Source organism: Theropithecus gelada, chromosome 14 (assembly GCF_003255815.1).
Source record: "Theropithecus gelada isolate Dixy chromosome 14, Tgel_1.0, whole genome shotgun sequence".
Lineage (NCBI taxonomy): Eukaryota > Metazoa > Chordata > Mammalia > Primates > Cercopithecidae > Theropithecus > Theropithecus gelada.
In genome coordinates this window covers 12,381,233-12,399,136 of record NC_037682.1, presented here as the reverse complement: position 1 = coordinate 12,399,136, position 17,904 = coordinate 12,381,233, and the positions used below count along the sequence as shown (strand labels likewise).

Sequence of the window (17,904 nt, the reverse complement as noted above, 5' to 3'; positions counted from 1 at the left end):
TTTTTCTTTTTCTTTTCTTTTTTTTTTTTTTTTTTTTTTGAGACGGAATTTCGCTCTTGTTACCCAGGCTGGAGTGCAATGACACGGTCTCAGCTCACCACAACCTCTGCCTCCGGGTTTAAGCCATGCTCCTGCCTCAGCCTCCCAAGTAGCTGGGGTTACAGGCGCCTATCACCACGCCTGGCTAATTTTTGTATTTTTAGTAGAGATGGGGTTTCACCGTGTTGACCAGGCTGATCTCAAACTCCTGACCTCAGGTGATCTGCCCGCCTCAGCCACCCAAAGTGCTGGGATTAAACTTTTCTTTTTTAAAAAAGTGTGGTTAACCATTTTAGTCATTTGAAGTGCACAGTTCAGTGGCATTAAATAAGCATATTTACATTGTTAGGTAACCATCACCGCCATCAGTTCTCATCTTCTCCAAATTGAAATTCCACATCCATTAAACACTCACTCCTCATTCTCCCACCCCTCAGCCCCTGGCAGGCACCATTCTACTTTCTGTCTCTGAATTTGACCTCTCCAAGGACCTCCTGTATATGGAATCATACAGTATTTGTCCCCTGGTGACTGGCCTGTTTCCCTTAGCATGATGTCTTCAAAGTTCACCCACATTGTAGCATGTGTCAGAATTTCCTCCCTTTTCAAGGCTGAGTAATATTCCATAGCATGGATAGACCAGGTGGTGTGGATCCATTCATTCGTCATGAGATCTTCAGGTTGTTTCTACCTTTTTTCCCATGTGAATAGAGCTGCTATGAACACAGGGTGTACAAAATGCAAGCTTTTGAGTCAAAGCCTTTTTCTGTCACTCTTACCTAGCTGTGACAAATATACAGGGCCCAGGGCTGTGTGGGGCATGTGGCAACAGCACCTATTGTAGGGACTCCTGCAGGGTGGAGGCTTGTGGCTTGGCCCCTCTTGCCACAGCTTCTCTGGGTTGTCCATTGGCTGTTGAAATGGCAGCCCGAGACATATGTTCCCTCCAGAGTGGCTGGTGGCTGAATCCTTTCCCTGTGCTCTTGGTCAACAGTCGAAGATCATTGAGGACTTCCGGGCCCTGAAGAAGACAGCTGAGGACATGAACCTGTTCAAGACCAACCACGTGTTCTTCCTCCTCCTCCTGGCCCACATCATTGCCTTGGAGAGCATCGCGTGGTTCACTGTCTTTTACTTTGGCAATGGCTGGATTCCTACCCTCATCACAGCCTTTGTCCTTGCTACCTCTCAGGTGAGGCGTGACACCCTCACCTCTGCCAGCTAACAGAGGCCTGGTGCCTGTTTGCTGAGGCTGTGACAGCTTGTGTGACCCTGTCTCCCCAGGCCCAAGCTGGATGGCTGCAACACGACTATGGCCACCTGTCTGTCTACAGGAAACCCAAGTGGAACCACCTCGTCCACAAGTTCGTCATTGGCCACTTAAAGGTAAATGTCAGCAGCCCTGGGCATCTGTCCTGTTGGACAGCAGTTGAGACAGAGGGACCAGGATTCCTCTCTGCTCAGTGCTCTGAGGCTGCAGGGTGACAAGGCAGGTGTGCCTATGCTGTGGGCCATGGTGACTCTCTATTCTGCTGGCTTCCTGAGCCCCGTCTCTGGATCAGTTCCGACCCATGAAGACACAGTGTACTGCTCACTGTGAAGACAGGCACACCCTTTCTTGTCTGTTGGCTCAGCGGGTTGTATTGTTTGATGTTCCTTAGCTAAGGACTCATCTAACAAATCTGTTTTCATTTGGGGACAGTAAAGTAGCAGTTTTTTTTTTTTTTTTGAGACAGAGTCCTGCTTTTGTCACCCAAGCTGGAGTGCGATGGTGTGATCTTGGCTCACTGCAACCTCCACCTCCAGGTTCAAGCAATTCTCCTGCCTCAGCCTCCCGAGTAGCTGGGATTACAGGCACCTGCCACCATGACCAACTAATTTTTGTATTTTTAGTAGAGATGGAGTTTTGCCATGTTGGCCAGGCCGGTCTCGAACTCCTGACCTTGTGATCCACCTGCCTTGGCCTCCCAAAGTGCTGGGATCACAGGCATGAGCCACCGTGCCCAGCCAGTAGCAGTCTCTTTTGATGAGTTGGTATGCTTCCTTTCACTGGGGATATGAGCTCTTTAATACATTGTGCTGGGTCTAGTGGCACACACCTGTAATCCTAGCCACCTGGGAGGCTGAAGCAGGAGAATTGCCTGAGCCCAGGAGTTTGAGACCAGCCTGGGCAACATAGTGAGACCCCCATCTCTAAAAAAAAAAAAAAGAAAGAAAGAAACACATTATGTTCCTCTCTTCCCCTCAGAAGCCAAGAGGTACAAAGCAGCATTTGAAACAGCAACTATCTTTAGTCTGCGTTTTTGGTGCACCCATTCTTTCCTTCCTCATCTGGCATTTATGCTTTTATCTTTATTTTAGCCTTCTGTTATATATGAGTCCTTTATGTTAAGCCACTTCAAATACTCTTTGGAAATAAGCATGGTACAAAAAGTAAATGTCATCCTGTAAGGCCTCAGATAGGGGACACCAAACTATGGAATGATCAACTGGCCCAAAGGACAAAAGCCGTTAGAAGCGCAGGAGTTAAGGAAGTTCCACTCTCACCTCCGCCTAGATGAGGAAGCAGACCACAGAGGCTCAGCACGTTTGTAGAAAGACGAGCTGGAATTGCCAATGGCCTTGTTCTGATCTGATAGGCATTATCTCCTCAGTTTTGAAAATGAATCTTTGCCGACTTGCTCTCTGAAATAGACCGTCCCCATCCCAGCCCAACCTAACAGTACCTGCTTCCTGAGAAAAGCGGGGTCCTAAAGACTCCATCCCTCCACACCCTGGCAAGGGAACAGCTTCATGTCGAGTGTAGCTTATCCCCTCTTCCACCCAGACCACAACGGGGCCCTTGGCTTGCCAGCTGCAGATCCCATTGGCGGCCAACCACCCCTGAGCTGGTCACCAGTTTCGCAGCGAGCAGCTTGCCTGGCCCTGAGCCTGAAGTGGCCTGAGAACCTGGTCTCTGTCCAGAATCTCAGGGGCAAAGGGAGAGGGTGCACATAGTGCAGTGCTTTGTTTCATTTTATACTCTTCTCTGTTGGATCAAACCCTCCTCAGTATGGCAAAGTAACATTTAACTCCTGACCCATGTTAGCCCTCACACACTTAACAAAGATGGGCTGTGTCCTGCTTCCAGATTCTGGGCAGGGGCCAGGCAGGGGGGACCGTTCCTATCCAATGGCCCTCGGTCCTTGAGGGGCCCCAGAGCACAGCTCTTGCGTCAGGTGGGGGATGGGGCCAGGAGAGAGGACTGGTCTCTATGTAGAACGTGGATGACAGCAAATAGGGTCCTTGGGTTTGGGGATGTGGGCTCCACTCATGGCCCACAGCCCCCACTGGCTATGTCCTTGGTGCTGTGTCACAGAGCCAGGCCAAGGACATGGACATGCGGCTCACTCAGGGGTGCCCCAGAGTAGGGAGGTCAAGCTTGCTCAAAATTGGCTCCAACACTCAGCAGGTGCACAACCATGGAGAAAAATCTTGTAGGTCTGTGTCTCTTCCCATCACTGGGAAAAAGGGAACTGGCTGCAGGGAGGTCCTCCAGGGCCTTGCCAACTCAGATGTCTTATCACAAGCTGGAGAGACCTGTAAGTAGGTTACCAGGGGCTGTGAGAGGCTGGGACCCCCTTCTTCCTGTTAGCTGCACTGCTAATGGGATTTCCTGGGAGTTCTCCACATCCTGACCTTCTGTTTGCCTTCAGCCCGTGTCACGCCCAGCAGACATTTCTTCCAGAGTATGATCTTTTACAAATATTATTTTGAGGTTAAAACTCTTTCATAGTTCAGCACTGTACTTAGGATAAAATGCAAACTTCGACCAGGCACAGTGGCTCACGCCTATAACCTCAGCGCTTTGGGAGATCAAGGCGGGAGGATCGCTTGAAGCCAGGAGTTTGTGACCAGCCTGGGCCACATAGCAAGACCCTGTCTCTACTAAAAATAAAAAAATTAGCCAGGAGTGGTGGTGCATGCTTGTAGTCCCAGCTACTGGGGCGGCTGAGGTGGGAGGATGGCTTGAGCCTGGGATTTGAAGGCTGCAGTGAGCTGTGATGGTACCACTGCACTCCAGCGTGGATGACAGAGTGAGACGCTATCTCTAAATAAACAAATGCAAGCTGAAAGGCCCAGTGCCATCTGGGCGCTGCATCTGTAATGGACATCACCAGCCTTTCTGCAGCCTCATCTCAGGCCACCAGGGCCAGGATTAGAGTAAAGCAAGTAAGACATTCGCCTAGGGTATAAAATCTAACGGGACACCAGACAAATTCAGTTTTCAAGAAAAATTATGTTTTAATGCAACGTGGTTTGGTTTTATTTTTTTGAGATGGAGTTTCACTCTTGTCACCCAGGCTGGAGTGCAATGGCGTGATCTCAGCTCACTGAAACCTCCGTCTCCCAGGTTCAAGTGATTCTCCTGCCTCAGCCTCCCAAGTAGCTGGGATTACAGGTGTGTGCCACCACGCCCAGCTAATTTTTTTGTATATTCAGTAGAGACGGGGTTTCCCCATGTTGGCCAAACTGGTCTTGAACTCCTGACCTAAGGTGATCCACCTGCCTCAGCCTCCCAAAGTGCTGAGATTACAGGCATGAGCCACGGTGCCTGGCCTGCAATTTGTTTTTTTAAAAAAACAAAATTAATGCAAAAACAATCCACAATGAACAAAATATCAAAATTTTAAATAAAGATCAGGATGAACTGAGGCAAATGGAAAAGCATGCACCCCTCTATACATGTTCGTGTGTCAATTTTTAATGGATGGTTTTTTTTCCAGAGCATTAAAGTAGTTGAAAAAATATTTAACAATGAAGAAGTTGATGTATTAAAAGTCATAACGTTCTAAGTGTAAATGCTTTATTTATACCAAAACAGAGTTTATTATACTTTTGCTTCATTTGAATGTAATAAAAAATCAGTTGGCCGGGCGCGGTGGCTCAAGCCTGTAATCCCAGCACTTTGGGAGGCCGAGACGGGCGGATCATGAGTTCAGGAGATCGAGACCATCCTGGCTAACACGGTGAAACCCCGTCTCTACTAAAATACAAAAAAAATTAGCTGGGCGAGGTGGCGGGCACCTGTAGTCCCAGCTACTCGGAGGCTGAGGCAGGAGAATGGTGTGAACCCGGGAGGCGGGGCTTGCAGTGAGCTGAGATCCGGCCACTGCACTTCAGCCTGGGCAACAGAGCCAGACTCCGTCTCAAAAAAAAAAAAAAAAAAAATCAGTTAAGGCTGGGCACGTTGGCTCGGCCGGGTGTGGTGGCTCAAGCCTGTAATCCCAGCACTTTGGGAGGCTGAGGCAGGTAGATCACTTAAGGTCAGGAGTTCGAGACCAGCCTGGCCAACATGGTGAAACCCTGTCTCTACTAAAAATGCAAAAATTAGCCAGGCGAGATGGCGCGCCTGTAATCCCGGTGCTTGGGAGGCTGAGACAGGAGAATCACTTGAACCAGGGAGGTGGAGGTTGCAGTGAGCAGAGATTGTGCCACTGCACTCCAGCCTGGGCAACAGAGTGAGGCTCTATCTCAAAAATTAAAAATAAAATTAAAAATTATTTAAGCTAATCGCTTGGTTAACAGAAACCATCAAACTCAGCAATTCTTTCCACTGAAAATGAAATGAGGCCAGGTGCGGTGACCTGTAGTCCCAGCACTTTGGGAGGTCGAGGCAGGCAGATCACAAGGTCAGAAGATCGAGACCATCCTGACTAACACGGTGAAACCCTGTCTCTACTAAAAATACAAAAAATTAGCTGGGCGTGGTGGTGGTCGCCTGTAGTCCCAGCTACTCGGGAGGCTGAGGCAGGAGAATACTTGAACCCGGGAGGTAGAGGTTGCAGTGAGCTGAGACCGCACCACTGCACTCTAGGCTGGGCGACAGAGCCAGACTCCATCTCAAAAAAAAAAAAAGAAGAAAATGAAATGAGGCAAAAAGTAGACTTTGAAAATATTATCGATGAATTTGCTTCCATTGAAGCCAGGAGTGCTTTTTTTTTTTTTTTTTTTTTTTTTGCCTCAGTCTCTGATATGGCTCCGCCTAGCACTGCTGGTCACAGTTATACCAAGGAGCTTTCCTCTGGCTTCTGGAACATTCCACACTCCCCCTTCCCCTCCCAGGGCCTCCCCTAGGCTCTTCCCTCTGTCAGGAAAGCACCCCTCACTCTGCCTGGCCAACTTCTCCAGCTGCGTGGACACTTAGCTTTCCTGGCTCCAGCTCAGTTTGGATTTGGTGTGATGACGCCAGACCCTCCCTCGCAGCTCCCTGAGGACAAGAGCTTTGTCTCTTGGTTCACCTCCCAGGCAGAGCATGGCAGCTGGCTTAGGGTAGGCAATATCTGCACCACATTCTGGAAACTAGGAGCTGGCCATTGTTCCAGGACAAGGGGGGCTTCCCGGTGCTCGGAAGGAGGGGCTCTTGAAGAACAAGCAGGGCTTCACCTGGCGAAGAAGAATGGAAGAGAAGCCAGGTGCGGTGGCTCACGCCTGTAATCCCAGCACTTTGGGAGGCCGAGGTGGGTGGATCACCTGGGTTCAGGAGTTCGAGACCAGCCTGGCCAACATGGTGAAACTCCATCTCTACTAAAACTATAAAAATTAGCCGGGCATGGTGGCGGGCGCCTGTAATCCCAGCTACTCGGAAGGCTGAGGCGGGAGAATCGCTTGAACCTGGGAGGCGGAGGTTGCAGTGAGGTGAGATCGTACCACTGCACTCCAGCCTGGGTGACAAGAGCGAAATTCCATCTCAAAATGAAAAAAAGAATGGAAGAGAATCACAGCAGAGGAGTAGCATGAACAAAAAATGCTTTCATTACATCTCATCCCGAGTCCAGGGAGAGCCGGGACTGCCCCACCTCACTGGCTCCTTGTTGTCGGCCCGTCTTGCTTTCCTCCATCTATTTGCTCAATAAACATCTCTGGGTTGGTATCCTCCAAACATCAAGCTTGCTCGTTTCATGCCTTGCTCCTCGGTTTCTTTGTGCCAGAGATTTTTCCATTTGATTCTTCCCAGGAATTTTGTTCCTTTTGACAACAAACACAAATGCATCATTTGATTCTTCAAGCCTCTAAGCTTTCTTTTTCTTTCTTTCTTTCTTTTTTTTTTTGAGACGGACTCTTGCTCTGTTGCCCAGGCTAAAGTGCCGTTGGTGCGATCTTGGCTCACTGCAGCCTCCGCCTCCTGGGTTCACAGGATTCTCCTGCCTCAGACTCCTGAGTAGTTGGGATTATAGGTACCCGCCACCACACCCAGATAATTTTTGTAGTTTTAGTAGAGATGGTTTCTCCATGTTGGCCAGGCTGGTCTGGAACTCCTGACCTCAAGTGATCCACCCACCTCGGCCTCCCAAAGTGAAGACTCTAAGCTTTCACTCTGACTTTTTTTTTTTTTTTCTCTCTCTCTTTCTCTCATGGGTTTTGAGGCCTGCCTGTTTCCAGGGGCCTGAGGTCACTGCAAAGGTCGCAGCTGTCCATTGCTGTTCCCACCCGTGGCTATTTGTCCATAGACCGTGTTTGTGCCAAAAGCATCTCCCAAGTGAAATGTTTGTTTAGCAGATAGGCATTTTTTGCAGACCCTTAGCCAAAGCATTGATCTGGCAAGAGCTCACCAGAATAGTCGTGATGCTAAAGGGTCAGGAAAGTGTGTTTTCTTTCGTCTGTCGCTGGGCAACTGCTGAGGGCCATGCCTCTGAGCTGAGGAGATGGAAATCTGCAGCCTCAAAAGAAATATCCATGTTATGCATCTTGTCTCATGGGATCCTATTTGAGTATTAGAAACAGGAAAGTTCTTTTTGTTCATGTTAGCAGTTTTTTGTTAAGCCCTCCCTTCAGCCTTCCTGGTGTGACATGAATCTCAGGACCCACCCTCAGCATAGCAGCACAACTGCAATCTCCAAATGCTTTATTGAGATACAGTTATCCCGTTCCTCTGTCACCCAGGCTGGAGTGCAGTGGTGTGATCTCTGCCTCCCCAGTTCAAGTGATTCTCCTGCCTCAGCCTGCCGAGTAGCTGGGATTACAGGCGCCTACAACCACGCCCGGCTAATTTTTGTATTTTTAGTAGGGACAGGGTTTCACCATGTTGCCCAGGCTGGTCTTTTTAACTCCTGACCTCAAGTGATCCACCCGCCTCTGCCTCTCAAAGTGCTGGGATTACAGGTGTGAGCCACTGCGCCCAGCCAGTTTTCCCATTTAAAGTAGACAAATCAATGACTTTTAGTATATTCACGGATTTATGCAACCATTGTCATAGTCAATTTTAGAGCGTCTTCACTATGCTCAAAAGAAATCCCAGGTTTCTTAGCCATCACATCCCAACCCCCTCACTCCCTCCCCTACCCCAATCCTAGCCCTACACAACTGCTCAACTTTCTGTCTCTATAGATTTGCCTATTCTGGACATTTCATGTCGGTGGAATCATGCGATATGTGGTCTTTTGTGGCTCCTTCCTTCCCTTAGCATGTTTTCCAGGCTCATCCGTGTTGTAGCAAGTGTCAGTGATTCGTTCTGTTTTATGGCACAGCCAAACAATATTCCATCGTGTGGCTAATCTGCACTTCATTCACCCACTCATCTGTTGATGGACACTTGTGTTGTTTTTGCTCTTCTGGTTCTTTTGAAGAATGCTGCTATGAACCTCCTCTATGAGTTAGTGTGTGGACATGTTTTCATTTCTCTTGGATATACACTCAGGAGGGAGATTTCTGGGCCACATAGCAGGGACCAGTTCTCTCTATCCCTGAAACCCCGGCTTCACCTCGCACAGCTCTGGCTCCACACTTGGTGGCGGAGAGGCAGAGACCAGCTCCCACACCTGCTGGAGCGTTCATTATGTGGTCCCACAGCAGCACGCCTCACCCGCCATCATTGTCTTATGATCGGGGAAACGGAAGCCTAGAGAGATAAAGTGACTTCACTCCATCTGGGGCTGGCCCATGCTCTGAGCTCAGTCATGGCAGGGCTGGATTCTGACCTTGTGGGGGCCTGAGATGCTGTCCCTGAGAGTTGAAGGTGCTGGGAACTGCTCGTAAGCAGGGCCTGTCACAGGTGAGCTTGGTTCTCTGGTGGCCTGTATGGGTCATCCCAACCCCTCTCTCCCCACAGGGTGCCTCTGCCAACTGGTGGAATCATCGCCACTTCCAGCACCACGCCAAGCCTAACATCTTCCACAAGGATCCCGATGTGAACATGCTGCATGTGTTTGTCCTGGGCGAATGGCAGCCCATTGAGGTACAACTAAGGGGATGGTGTTGACATAGGAAGTGTTTGGCCTGGGTGAATGGCAGCCCACTGAGGTATGACTAAGGGGGTGGTGTTGACCTAGGAAGTGTTTGGTCTGGGTGAATGGCAGCCCACTGGGGTATGACTAAGGGGATGGTGTTGACCTAGGAAGTGTTTGGCCTGAGCAGGGAGCCGGGAAGGAAGCCTAGAGGGCCAACGTTCAGCCAGCCAGGTCTGCATCTCCTGCTACACAGACACCTCTCCTAGGTACCCTGAATTGTTCCGGCTGGAATGTATGTGGAATGGCCTCACCTGTAAATACGGGACTCAGCTCCTCATTAGAATGGTAGATGCCTCCCGCCCGCCCTTAGGCCAGGAAGAGCATTTTCTGGCTTGTTTCTTCCCAGGGTAGAGGGAAATCTTGTTCCAGTTCAGCAGGAAGGCAGGATTTCAGGGGCTCAAGCTTGGTTGCCAACCGACTAGCTCATGTTGAGAAAACCTTATTCAGAGAATCATCATCCTGTACACTGGGAGGAGCCTCAACATGGCTTGGTCCAATCTGCTTCACCAGTGGATGTGAAATTGAAGGTTGGCGAGAGGATGGAACACATTCACGGTCAAGTAATTTATTTGTTTTTTTCTGAGATGGAGTCTTGCTCTGTTGCCCAGAGCGGGAGTGCAATGGCGCAATCTTGGCTCACTGCAACCTCCACCTCCTGGGTTCAAGCAGTTCTCCTACCTCAGCCTCCCAAGTAGCTGGGATTACAGACATGCACCACCATGCCGACTAATTTTTATATTTTTAGTAGAGATAGGGTTTCACCATGGCCAGGCTGGTTTTGAACTCCTGACCTCATGATCCGCCTGCCTCGGCTTCCCAAAGTGCTGGTATTACAGGCATGAGCCACCGCACCCAACCGAGAGAGTCATGTAATTTAGTGGCCAGTCTAGGGTGAGGCCCCAGACCTTATGATTGCTAGGCCATTGCCTTCCATTTACTACACCATCTTATTTTCATATTAATTCATTGTATTACTACAAATATAGAACACACTTGGTATAAACTTTTAAGCAGCATAGAAATATCCAGAATTAAGACATGAGTCTCAGCCTGGGCAACACAGCAAGACCCCGTCTCTAAAAAATCCAGGCATGGTAGCATGTGCCTAGTCTCAGTTATTGGGGAGGCTGAGGTGGGAGGATCCCTTGAGCTGAGCCCAGGAGGTTGAGGCTACAGTGAGCTATGATCACACCGCTGCACTCCAGCCTGGGTAACAGAGCAAAGCCCTGTCTCAAAAAAAAAAAAAAAAAAGTGAGTCTCTCAAACCTCCTCTTTGCCCCAAATTTTATGCCCTTGAGGGTAACCACTGTTAACAAGATGCTATATAGTCTTCTAGATATTTTTATGTATGTATAAACATGCATATATCTGTTTCTTTACAAACAAAAATTTTAGGCCAGCTGTAGTGGCTCACACCTGTAATCCCAGTGCTTTGGGAGGCTGAAGTGGGAGGATTGCTTGAGCCTAGGAGTTCAAGACCAGCCTGGGCCACAAAGTGAGACCCCATCTCTGCAAAAAATACAAAAGATTAGCCAGGTGTAGTGTTGTGCGTCTGTGGTCCCACGTGCAGGGGAGGCTGAGGTAGGGGAATCACTTGAGCCTGGGAGCTCACGGCTGCAATGAGCTATGATTGTACCACGGCACTCTAGCGGGGACAGAAGAGCAAGATTCTGTCTCAAAAACAAAAAAAGAAAAAAGAAAAAAGTTCTACCTTGTATCCTGCAACTTGCCACCTCTACGAATGTGGATGCCCTTCCCCACCAGTTCATGTAGCCAGGTCTCATCTCCCTCTAGCCATATAGTATTCTGTTGTATTTCTGAACCATAACAGGACCTATATTATTTTATAAGGCAGAAAAATTGAGTGTTAGTCATTCATAATTTCTTTCTTTCTTTTTTTATCTTTCTTTTTTTCTTTTATTTATTTATTTATTTTTTTGAGACAGAGTCTCACTGTCTTGCACAGGCTGGAGTGCAGTGGCGCGATCTTGGCTCACTGCAACCTCCGCCTCCCAGGTTCAAGTGATTCTCCTGCCTCAGCCTCCTGAGTAGCTGGGATTACAGGTGCACACCACCACGCCTGGCTAATTTTCTCATTTTTAGTAGAGACGGGGTTTCACCATGCTGGCCAGGCTGGTCTTGAACTCCTGACCTCGTGATCCACCTGCCTCAGACTCCCAAAGTGCTGGGATTACGGGTGTGAGCCATCGTGCTCGGCCCATAATTTCTTTTGAAGTAAAGCCCCAACAATGCATCCCACAAAAAATGTTCTTATTTAATACATTCTTTTTTTTTTTTATGTAGAGCCTCTATCTCAGGGCCTAATTTACAAGAAAAAAAATAAATATATTCGCTGCTTTTTGAAAATACATTAATAATGAAAATGAAGGTTTAGAAGATCCTTGTGGCTTTTATGCAGATCTCAGGAGCCACAAAGCCATGCATAGAGTAGGGTTCAATCAGCATTTGCCAAGCGAGGCCAATTTTCTCTCACTAAGGAGTGGCGCCCTGAGTGAAGTAGTATTCCCGACAGCGTTGGCGCCTAAGGCTTGGAACGAGGCGAAGAGACAGCCTGGTTCCCCAGTTCTGGTTTGTATGCCCTCTTCTTATTTCATTTCCACCCGTGAGGCGATCTGAGCAGTAACATGGATTTTTCTGTAACATGGCCAATTCGCAGGAAATTAGCCACAGTTCTGTACTTTGGAAGCCTCTCTAAGCTGCCAGGGATTCTATTTTCTGCCAAAGTACAGGCTATTGTTATTCTTCTAGGAAACCGTTTGCCAGCTTTAATTAGAGGTGTCTAGATAACGGAACTGGTGAACTTGAGGTCTTCTGATAAGTGGGGACAAAGGCTGTATCAGGGAGGCTTTGTGGTGTAGAGCTGTTGGCTGTCCTGACAGATGTTCTCTGTGTCTCTAACAAAGAAAGTCTAGTCCCGCCAGCTGCACTGGCACGAAGGCGTCTTTCTTGTGTGTGGTGGCCAGAGAAGCCTCTCCTTTCCCAACATCTTCTCACCCCTGACACTTCTGGAATGCTGGCTCTGGGGCAGGAGATGGGGGTGGGAGGCTGTGAGGATCTGGTTGGCCAGTTACCAGTGGCATTTGGAAGTCCCCAGTCAGTGCCGCAGTGTTCTGGAAATCCCCTCTCTCACTCATGGGGAAAGGACTGGTGCTTCCCGGGTTCCTGGTTTTTGGCCTGTGCTGGGTCTCACAGGACCCGGCTGCCCTGGAGGGAACTCTGGTCTCTTGATGGTGACGGTGGGTCTGATGGGACTTGTCACATGCCAGTCCCACACACCACAGCAGGGCCAGGTGGGGCGGCCAGGCCTCAGGGTCTCAAGCCGCTATCCCAGTCTCCAGAGCAAGGACACTGGCCAGAGCTCCTATCTCTGGGGACAGATGAGCAAAGCAGCCCAGCCAGGCGGCTCCAGCACGTGGAACTGTGAATAGCATGTGCTCGGCAGTAGAGCCCTTTCCCTCGTTTTCTGCCTTTTGGTCTTATTGATGCTGTCCAGGAGGATTCTTTTTGTCATATGTAGCAAAGTATATTCACTTCCCGCAGAGATTCATTTCTTGTGTGCTTAGAAAGTTCTTCATACATATGATTTTCAGTTCTTTAAGGTTTCGTGTTTCAATCTTTAACTTCTGCCAAACGGGGTATGGGTAGGATGATGTTCGGCTTTCACTCTTCTCCAGAGTCGGCCAGGTTTCCCGGCAGCCCCATGAGGTGGCATTGCTTCTCCATTTGAGGCAGTGAGTGCTCCTGAGCCCGGGCTTGGCCTGGGCTGGGCTGTCTGTCATCTCCCAGGCCACCGTCTGGATGACTTGGGAGCCACACTCACTCATTCATCCTTGGCACTTAACTCATTGGAAGTTCGTAGTGGGGTGCCTTTCCCCTTCTCTTTCTCTCTCTCTCTCTTTTTCTTTTCTTTTCTTTTCTTTTCTTTTTTTTTTTTTTTTTTTTTTTTTGAGACAAGGTCTTGCTCTGTCACCTCAGCTAGAGCATAGTGGTGCAATCTTGGTTCACTGCAGCCTCAACCTCCTGAGCTCAAGCCGTCCTTCCGCCTCAGCCTCCCGAGTAGCTGGGACTACAGGTGCATGCCACCATGCCTGGATAATTCTTGTATTTTTAGTAAGATAGGGTTTCACCATGTTGGCCAGGCTGGTCTTGAACTCCTGACCTCCAGTGATCTGCCTGCCTCAGCCTCCCAAAGTGCTGGGATTACCAGCATGAGCCACTGTGCCTGGCCAAGGTCTATATTTCTTTATATGTCTCATGGATGTTTCTTTTAAAACACAATCCTTATCCGTTTTATATTTTGTCCTCATGATTGGGGGGGTTCTCTGGTACTCAGGAAAGCAGTGGATATTGCGGTAGTTATCTTCATTTTCTTTTTTTTTCTAAATTTTTGTTTGCATGGCCTTCCGATGAATGGGATAGTTATCTTTTGTCCCGCTAGTGTCCACTTATGTCTCTTCATAATTCTAGTTGTGTTTCGGTTGATTCTTTTGAGTTTCCTGGGTAGATGATCATATCCTAGAAAATAATGAAAATGTAGTCTCTTGGCCAGGCGCGGTGGCTCATGTCTGTAATCCCAGCACTTTGGGAGGCCGAGGCAGGCAGATCACGAGGTCAGGAGATCGAGATCATCCTGGCTAACACGGTGAAACCCTGTCTCTACTAAAAATACAAAAAATTAGCTGGGTGTGGTGGCACACACCTGTAGTCCCAGCTACTCTGGAGGCTGAGGCAAGAGAATCGCTTGAACCCGGGAGGCAGAGGTTGCAGTGAGCTGAGATCGCACCGCTGCACTCCAGCCTGGGCGACAGAGTGAGACTCCGTCTCAAAACAACAATGACAACAGCAACAACAACAACAACAAACAACATAAAAACAAACCAAAAAAAACATGTAGTCACGCTAGATTACCTGCCTGCTTGCCTTTCTTTCTTTCTCTCTCTCTTTTCTTTCTTTCCTTCCTTCCTTTTCTTTCTTTCTTTTTTCTTTTTCTTTCTCCTTCCTTCCTTCCTTCTTTTTCTTTCTCCTTCTTCCTTCCTTTCTTTCTCTTTCTTTTTCTTTCTCCTTCTTCCTTCCTTCCTTTCTTTCTTTCTCTTTCTTTCTTTCTTTTTCTTTCTCCTTCCTTCCTTCCTTCCTTTCTTTCTTTCTTTCTTTCTCTTTCTTTCTTTCTTTTTCTTTTTCTTTTTCTTTCTCCTTCCTTCCTTCCTTCCTTCCTTCCCTCCTTCCCTCCCTCCCTCCTTCCTTCCTTCTAATCTGGATGTTAGTGTAGTCTCTTTCTTTTAATAGCTCCATTCTGTTGTCTGCTTTGGGTTTTATTGCATTGACGGGAAATTTCAGAGCTGAGTTTAATAGTGGTGATATTGGCAGCAGTCTTGTTTTGTTCTTCTTTTGCCATATCCTCGTTTTCTGAGGGGGTTGGTGAGGCCATTATCCCAGTAGCAGTGTAAATGGGCCTCAGAAGCCATGCCATGCCTGAGATCCTCCTCCTCCTCCTCCCATCCGGGAAACCACCTCTGCTGCCCTGCCTGTCTGAAGCTAACCTCCTGGGCTTCCTGCTTCAGGCAGACCTTCATGAACAGGCCTAAGCCACCCATCCCACCTTGGGAGACACAGGCCGCCCTCTCAGGGACCTTCGACTGGGACCTTGCCATTCTGCTCCTGCTGGGGAGGTCGTGCTGCCTGTTTCTCTCTGTGTGTGAGTTTGCAGGTTCCCAGAGTCAAGAGACTGGGCTTTGCGACAGCTCCCCTCCCCCAACCCTCCACGGACAAGGAGGGCCCTTGTCATTCCTCAGACATTTTGTTCCAAAGCTGAAAGGTCCTCTCCACATGGCCCGGCATCCTCCAGGCCTTCATCCAAGCCTGGCCTTGTGGTACACAGAGAGACCCAGGACAGGAGAGTCAGCCCCGCTGCCAGGGTTGGCTGCACTCCCTTCCTCGCCCCTGGCCTGAGTCCCCGCCTATCAGCCGCAGCCTGGGAAGGCGCCGTCCCTGGTCAGGGGGAGGTCCATGTGTGCCACCCACACCCTTGGCCGCAGCCCAGCCAAGTGAAAGTCGTGTGTCTTCCTTGCCTCTTGGGCTTTCTCTGTGTGTGTGACGGGGACTCCTCGGGAAGAGGAGATGTGTGGGGTCCTCCACTCCCCACACTTGAAGCTCTGAGCCCCCAGTAGGGAAGAAGCCTGACTCTTGTTGACTGAGTCTGTGGGCTGGACAGCGCGATGGGCAGTGTGCGTGCCCAACGTCACTTAGTCCTTGCTTAACCCGTGAGGCAGGAGCTGTCATCGACCCCTTTCATGGATGGAACAACTAAGGCCTAGAGACATGAAGTGACTTGTTCAAGGTAACAGCTAGGAAAAGGCAACACCACTGTCCAAACCCAAACCGTCTGGCTGCACACCACAGCTTCGGAGTCCCGGGGACCCTTGCGAAATACGTTTGTTGGGTAGCCCCAGCTTTCTGATCAATTAAACAGCCAGGCACTCACCCCCCCCAGCTTGGTGCATTCTAAAATACCTCTCCCTCCTTTCCCTGCTCCCATGACTTAAATGGCAAAGCTCTGGCAAAGAACCGAGCGTGGGAAAGATGAGAGCAGAGAGTTAGCCACAGGGCAGGGCTTGGTATCCCAAGCCCACAGTTGTACTTTCTGGTTTGGGAGGGGAGTACTGGCCATCCCCCAGCAGACCCGCTGCAGCTGAGGCCATCGAGATGGGGACAGATGTGTAATGGTATGTCACCATATACACACACATACACGCGCATGACTGTGATAAGCATTTAGCTCACCGTCCCACAGAGGCCCACTCTGAGGCCTGCTGCTGCCTGGCAAGCAGGGCCCCCTGGCTCCCGAGGGTCATTCTGGGGCATTAAAGGGGTGCACACTAGAGCCAGCAGTGCTTACCAGCGGAGGCAGCCCCTGTAACCTCTGTTGTCCACCCAAAGGCCACCATCACCCATGAGAACAAAGTGCCTACTGTGCACATGCAGCTCCAAACAGACTCCCCAGGTGCCTCCCAGGCCCCCACAGCAGCATGGCCAGCCCTCAGTCCCTCCATAGGATGCCCTGGCCCCTGCTGACCTGCCTGGGTTGCCCTCTGTGCTCACTTCCGAGTACAGCCGGCCCAGCCCAAGAGGGACGGGACGCCGTGTGGGACAGAGATGCAGTGGGGAGGAGCTCTTGGCCAGAGCTGGAGATACTGCACGCTAAGCCTGGGGCTGTGAGCCTGCTCCCTCTCCTCGGGGAGAAGCTTAGAGCAGGACCCAGAGGCCTGTTCTGTGAGCCACTGCAGGCCTCCGAGACTGGCCACCTCGAGGGCATGGTCTGCAGTGCTGGCTTCTCCAGTGCCTCCATCGACTGGAGACTCATGAAGGGCTCCTGTGAGGCCTCCTGGCTCGGACCTCCCTGTGGCCGGCCTCAGCCCTGGCCTTAATGATAGTCTTCCTACAAGTGGCCGTCCTTTCTGGGAATGGGTGAGATCCTTGCCAAGGCCCAGGAGGCCACACAGAACAAAGGGACTGTTTCTGGGGGTTCTTCGGCTGGGCGTGCTGTGACCACGGCCATTGGTGCCAAGATGCAAGTGTTGGGGACAGAGTGGACCTGGTTCCCACCCACAGCCTCCTCCCTCAGGAGTCCGTGCTCTCCCTGTGATTTAGACAATCACTTCCCTCTGTGTTCTCACCTGGATGACAGGGGCGCTGGCCTAGGCGCCATCCAAGGTTCCTTCCCTCTGTAACTCACTTGGACCTCCTGACTGCAATAAGTAGGACTGGACACTGTTGGAGGAGGCAACTGTGGCCTTTGGATCCAGGTGTATAGGGAGCACTTAGCACCTGTGCCCATGTTCTCATTGGCTCCTCTTACCGACCACTGATTCGAATGCCAGACAAGGCTCAGCAAGGCTAAGCGACTCACGCAGTCTCAGCACTGGTGAGAGGCAGAGTCGGCTCGAGCGCATCTTCAGGCTCCAAGCCCAGCCTCCCCACACTGCAAGCAAGAGGAGCAGGTGCCACTCAGTGAGCAGTATCTTTTGGTCTCAGTCCTGAAAGAGCAGGGTGGGCTGGTCCCTAGGGGCTGGACCATGGAATTAAGGGCTCCAGGTCCCCTGGAACCGTGGTTCCTATGCCTGGCTCACACTGAGTGGCCTGAGCAGCTTTGGACAGTGACGATACCCAGGACCCAGCCCAGCCCTCCTCCGTCAGAGCCTCTGGGCATCAGGCTGCCCAAAGTGCAGGCTATGATGGGGAAGAAACAGGTGCCTTCATGGGGACCTCAGGTAGCCAGATGTGGCCTAGGAGTCTGTGCCATGGCCTCCTCTGTTCTGTCCTCAAGGTTAGGCTCCAGTTGGGGAGGAGTGATTCACTCTTGTAAATTACAGGGAAGCTCCAGGGAGGAAGATGATCCCAGCCTGATGACTGGCAGCAATTCTGGGGCCCTTACCTAGGTTCTCCCTGCCACAGTGGGCTCCAGGAGCTCTCCATGGTGACCTAGCAGCTCCCCTGGGTGCTTATGCCCCGCCGAGAGTTGCTCTGTTGCCTATTCATTCAACAAACATTTATTTAGTGCCTGTCACATGGGCTCAGAGTCAGT

At 50.2% G+C, this 17,904-nt stretch overlaps 1 protein-coding gene across 1 annotated transcript in view; it reads left to right on the top strand.

The window, feature by feature from the left end:
• FADS2 (fatty acid desaturase 2) overlaps positions 1-17,904 on the top strand; it is a 39,376-nt gene that overhangs the window by 11,051 nt on the left and 10,421 nt on the right. Inside the window, 3 exon segments of the mRNA XM_025356195.1 lie at positions 1,034-1,231; positions 1,324-1,425; positions 9,128-9,253. Coding sequence (XP_025211980.1) covers positions 1,034-1,231; positions 1,324-1,425; positions 9,128-9,253 — 426 coding nt within the window.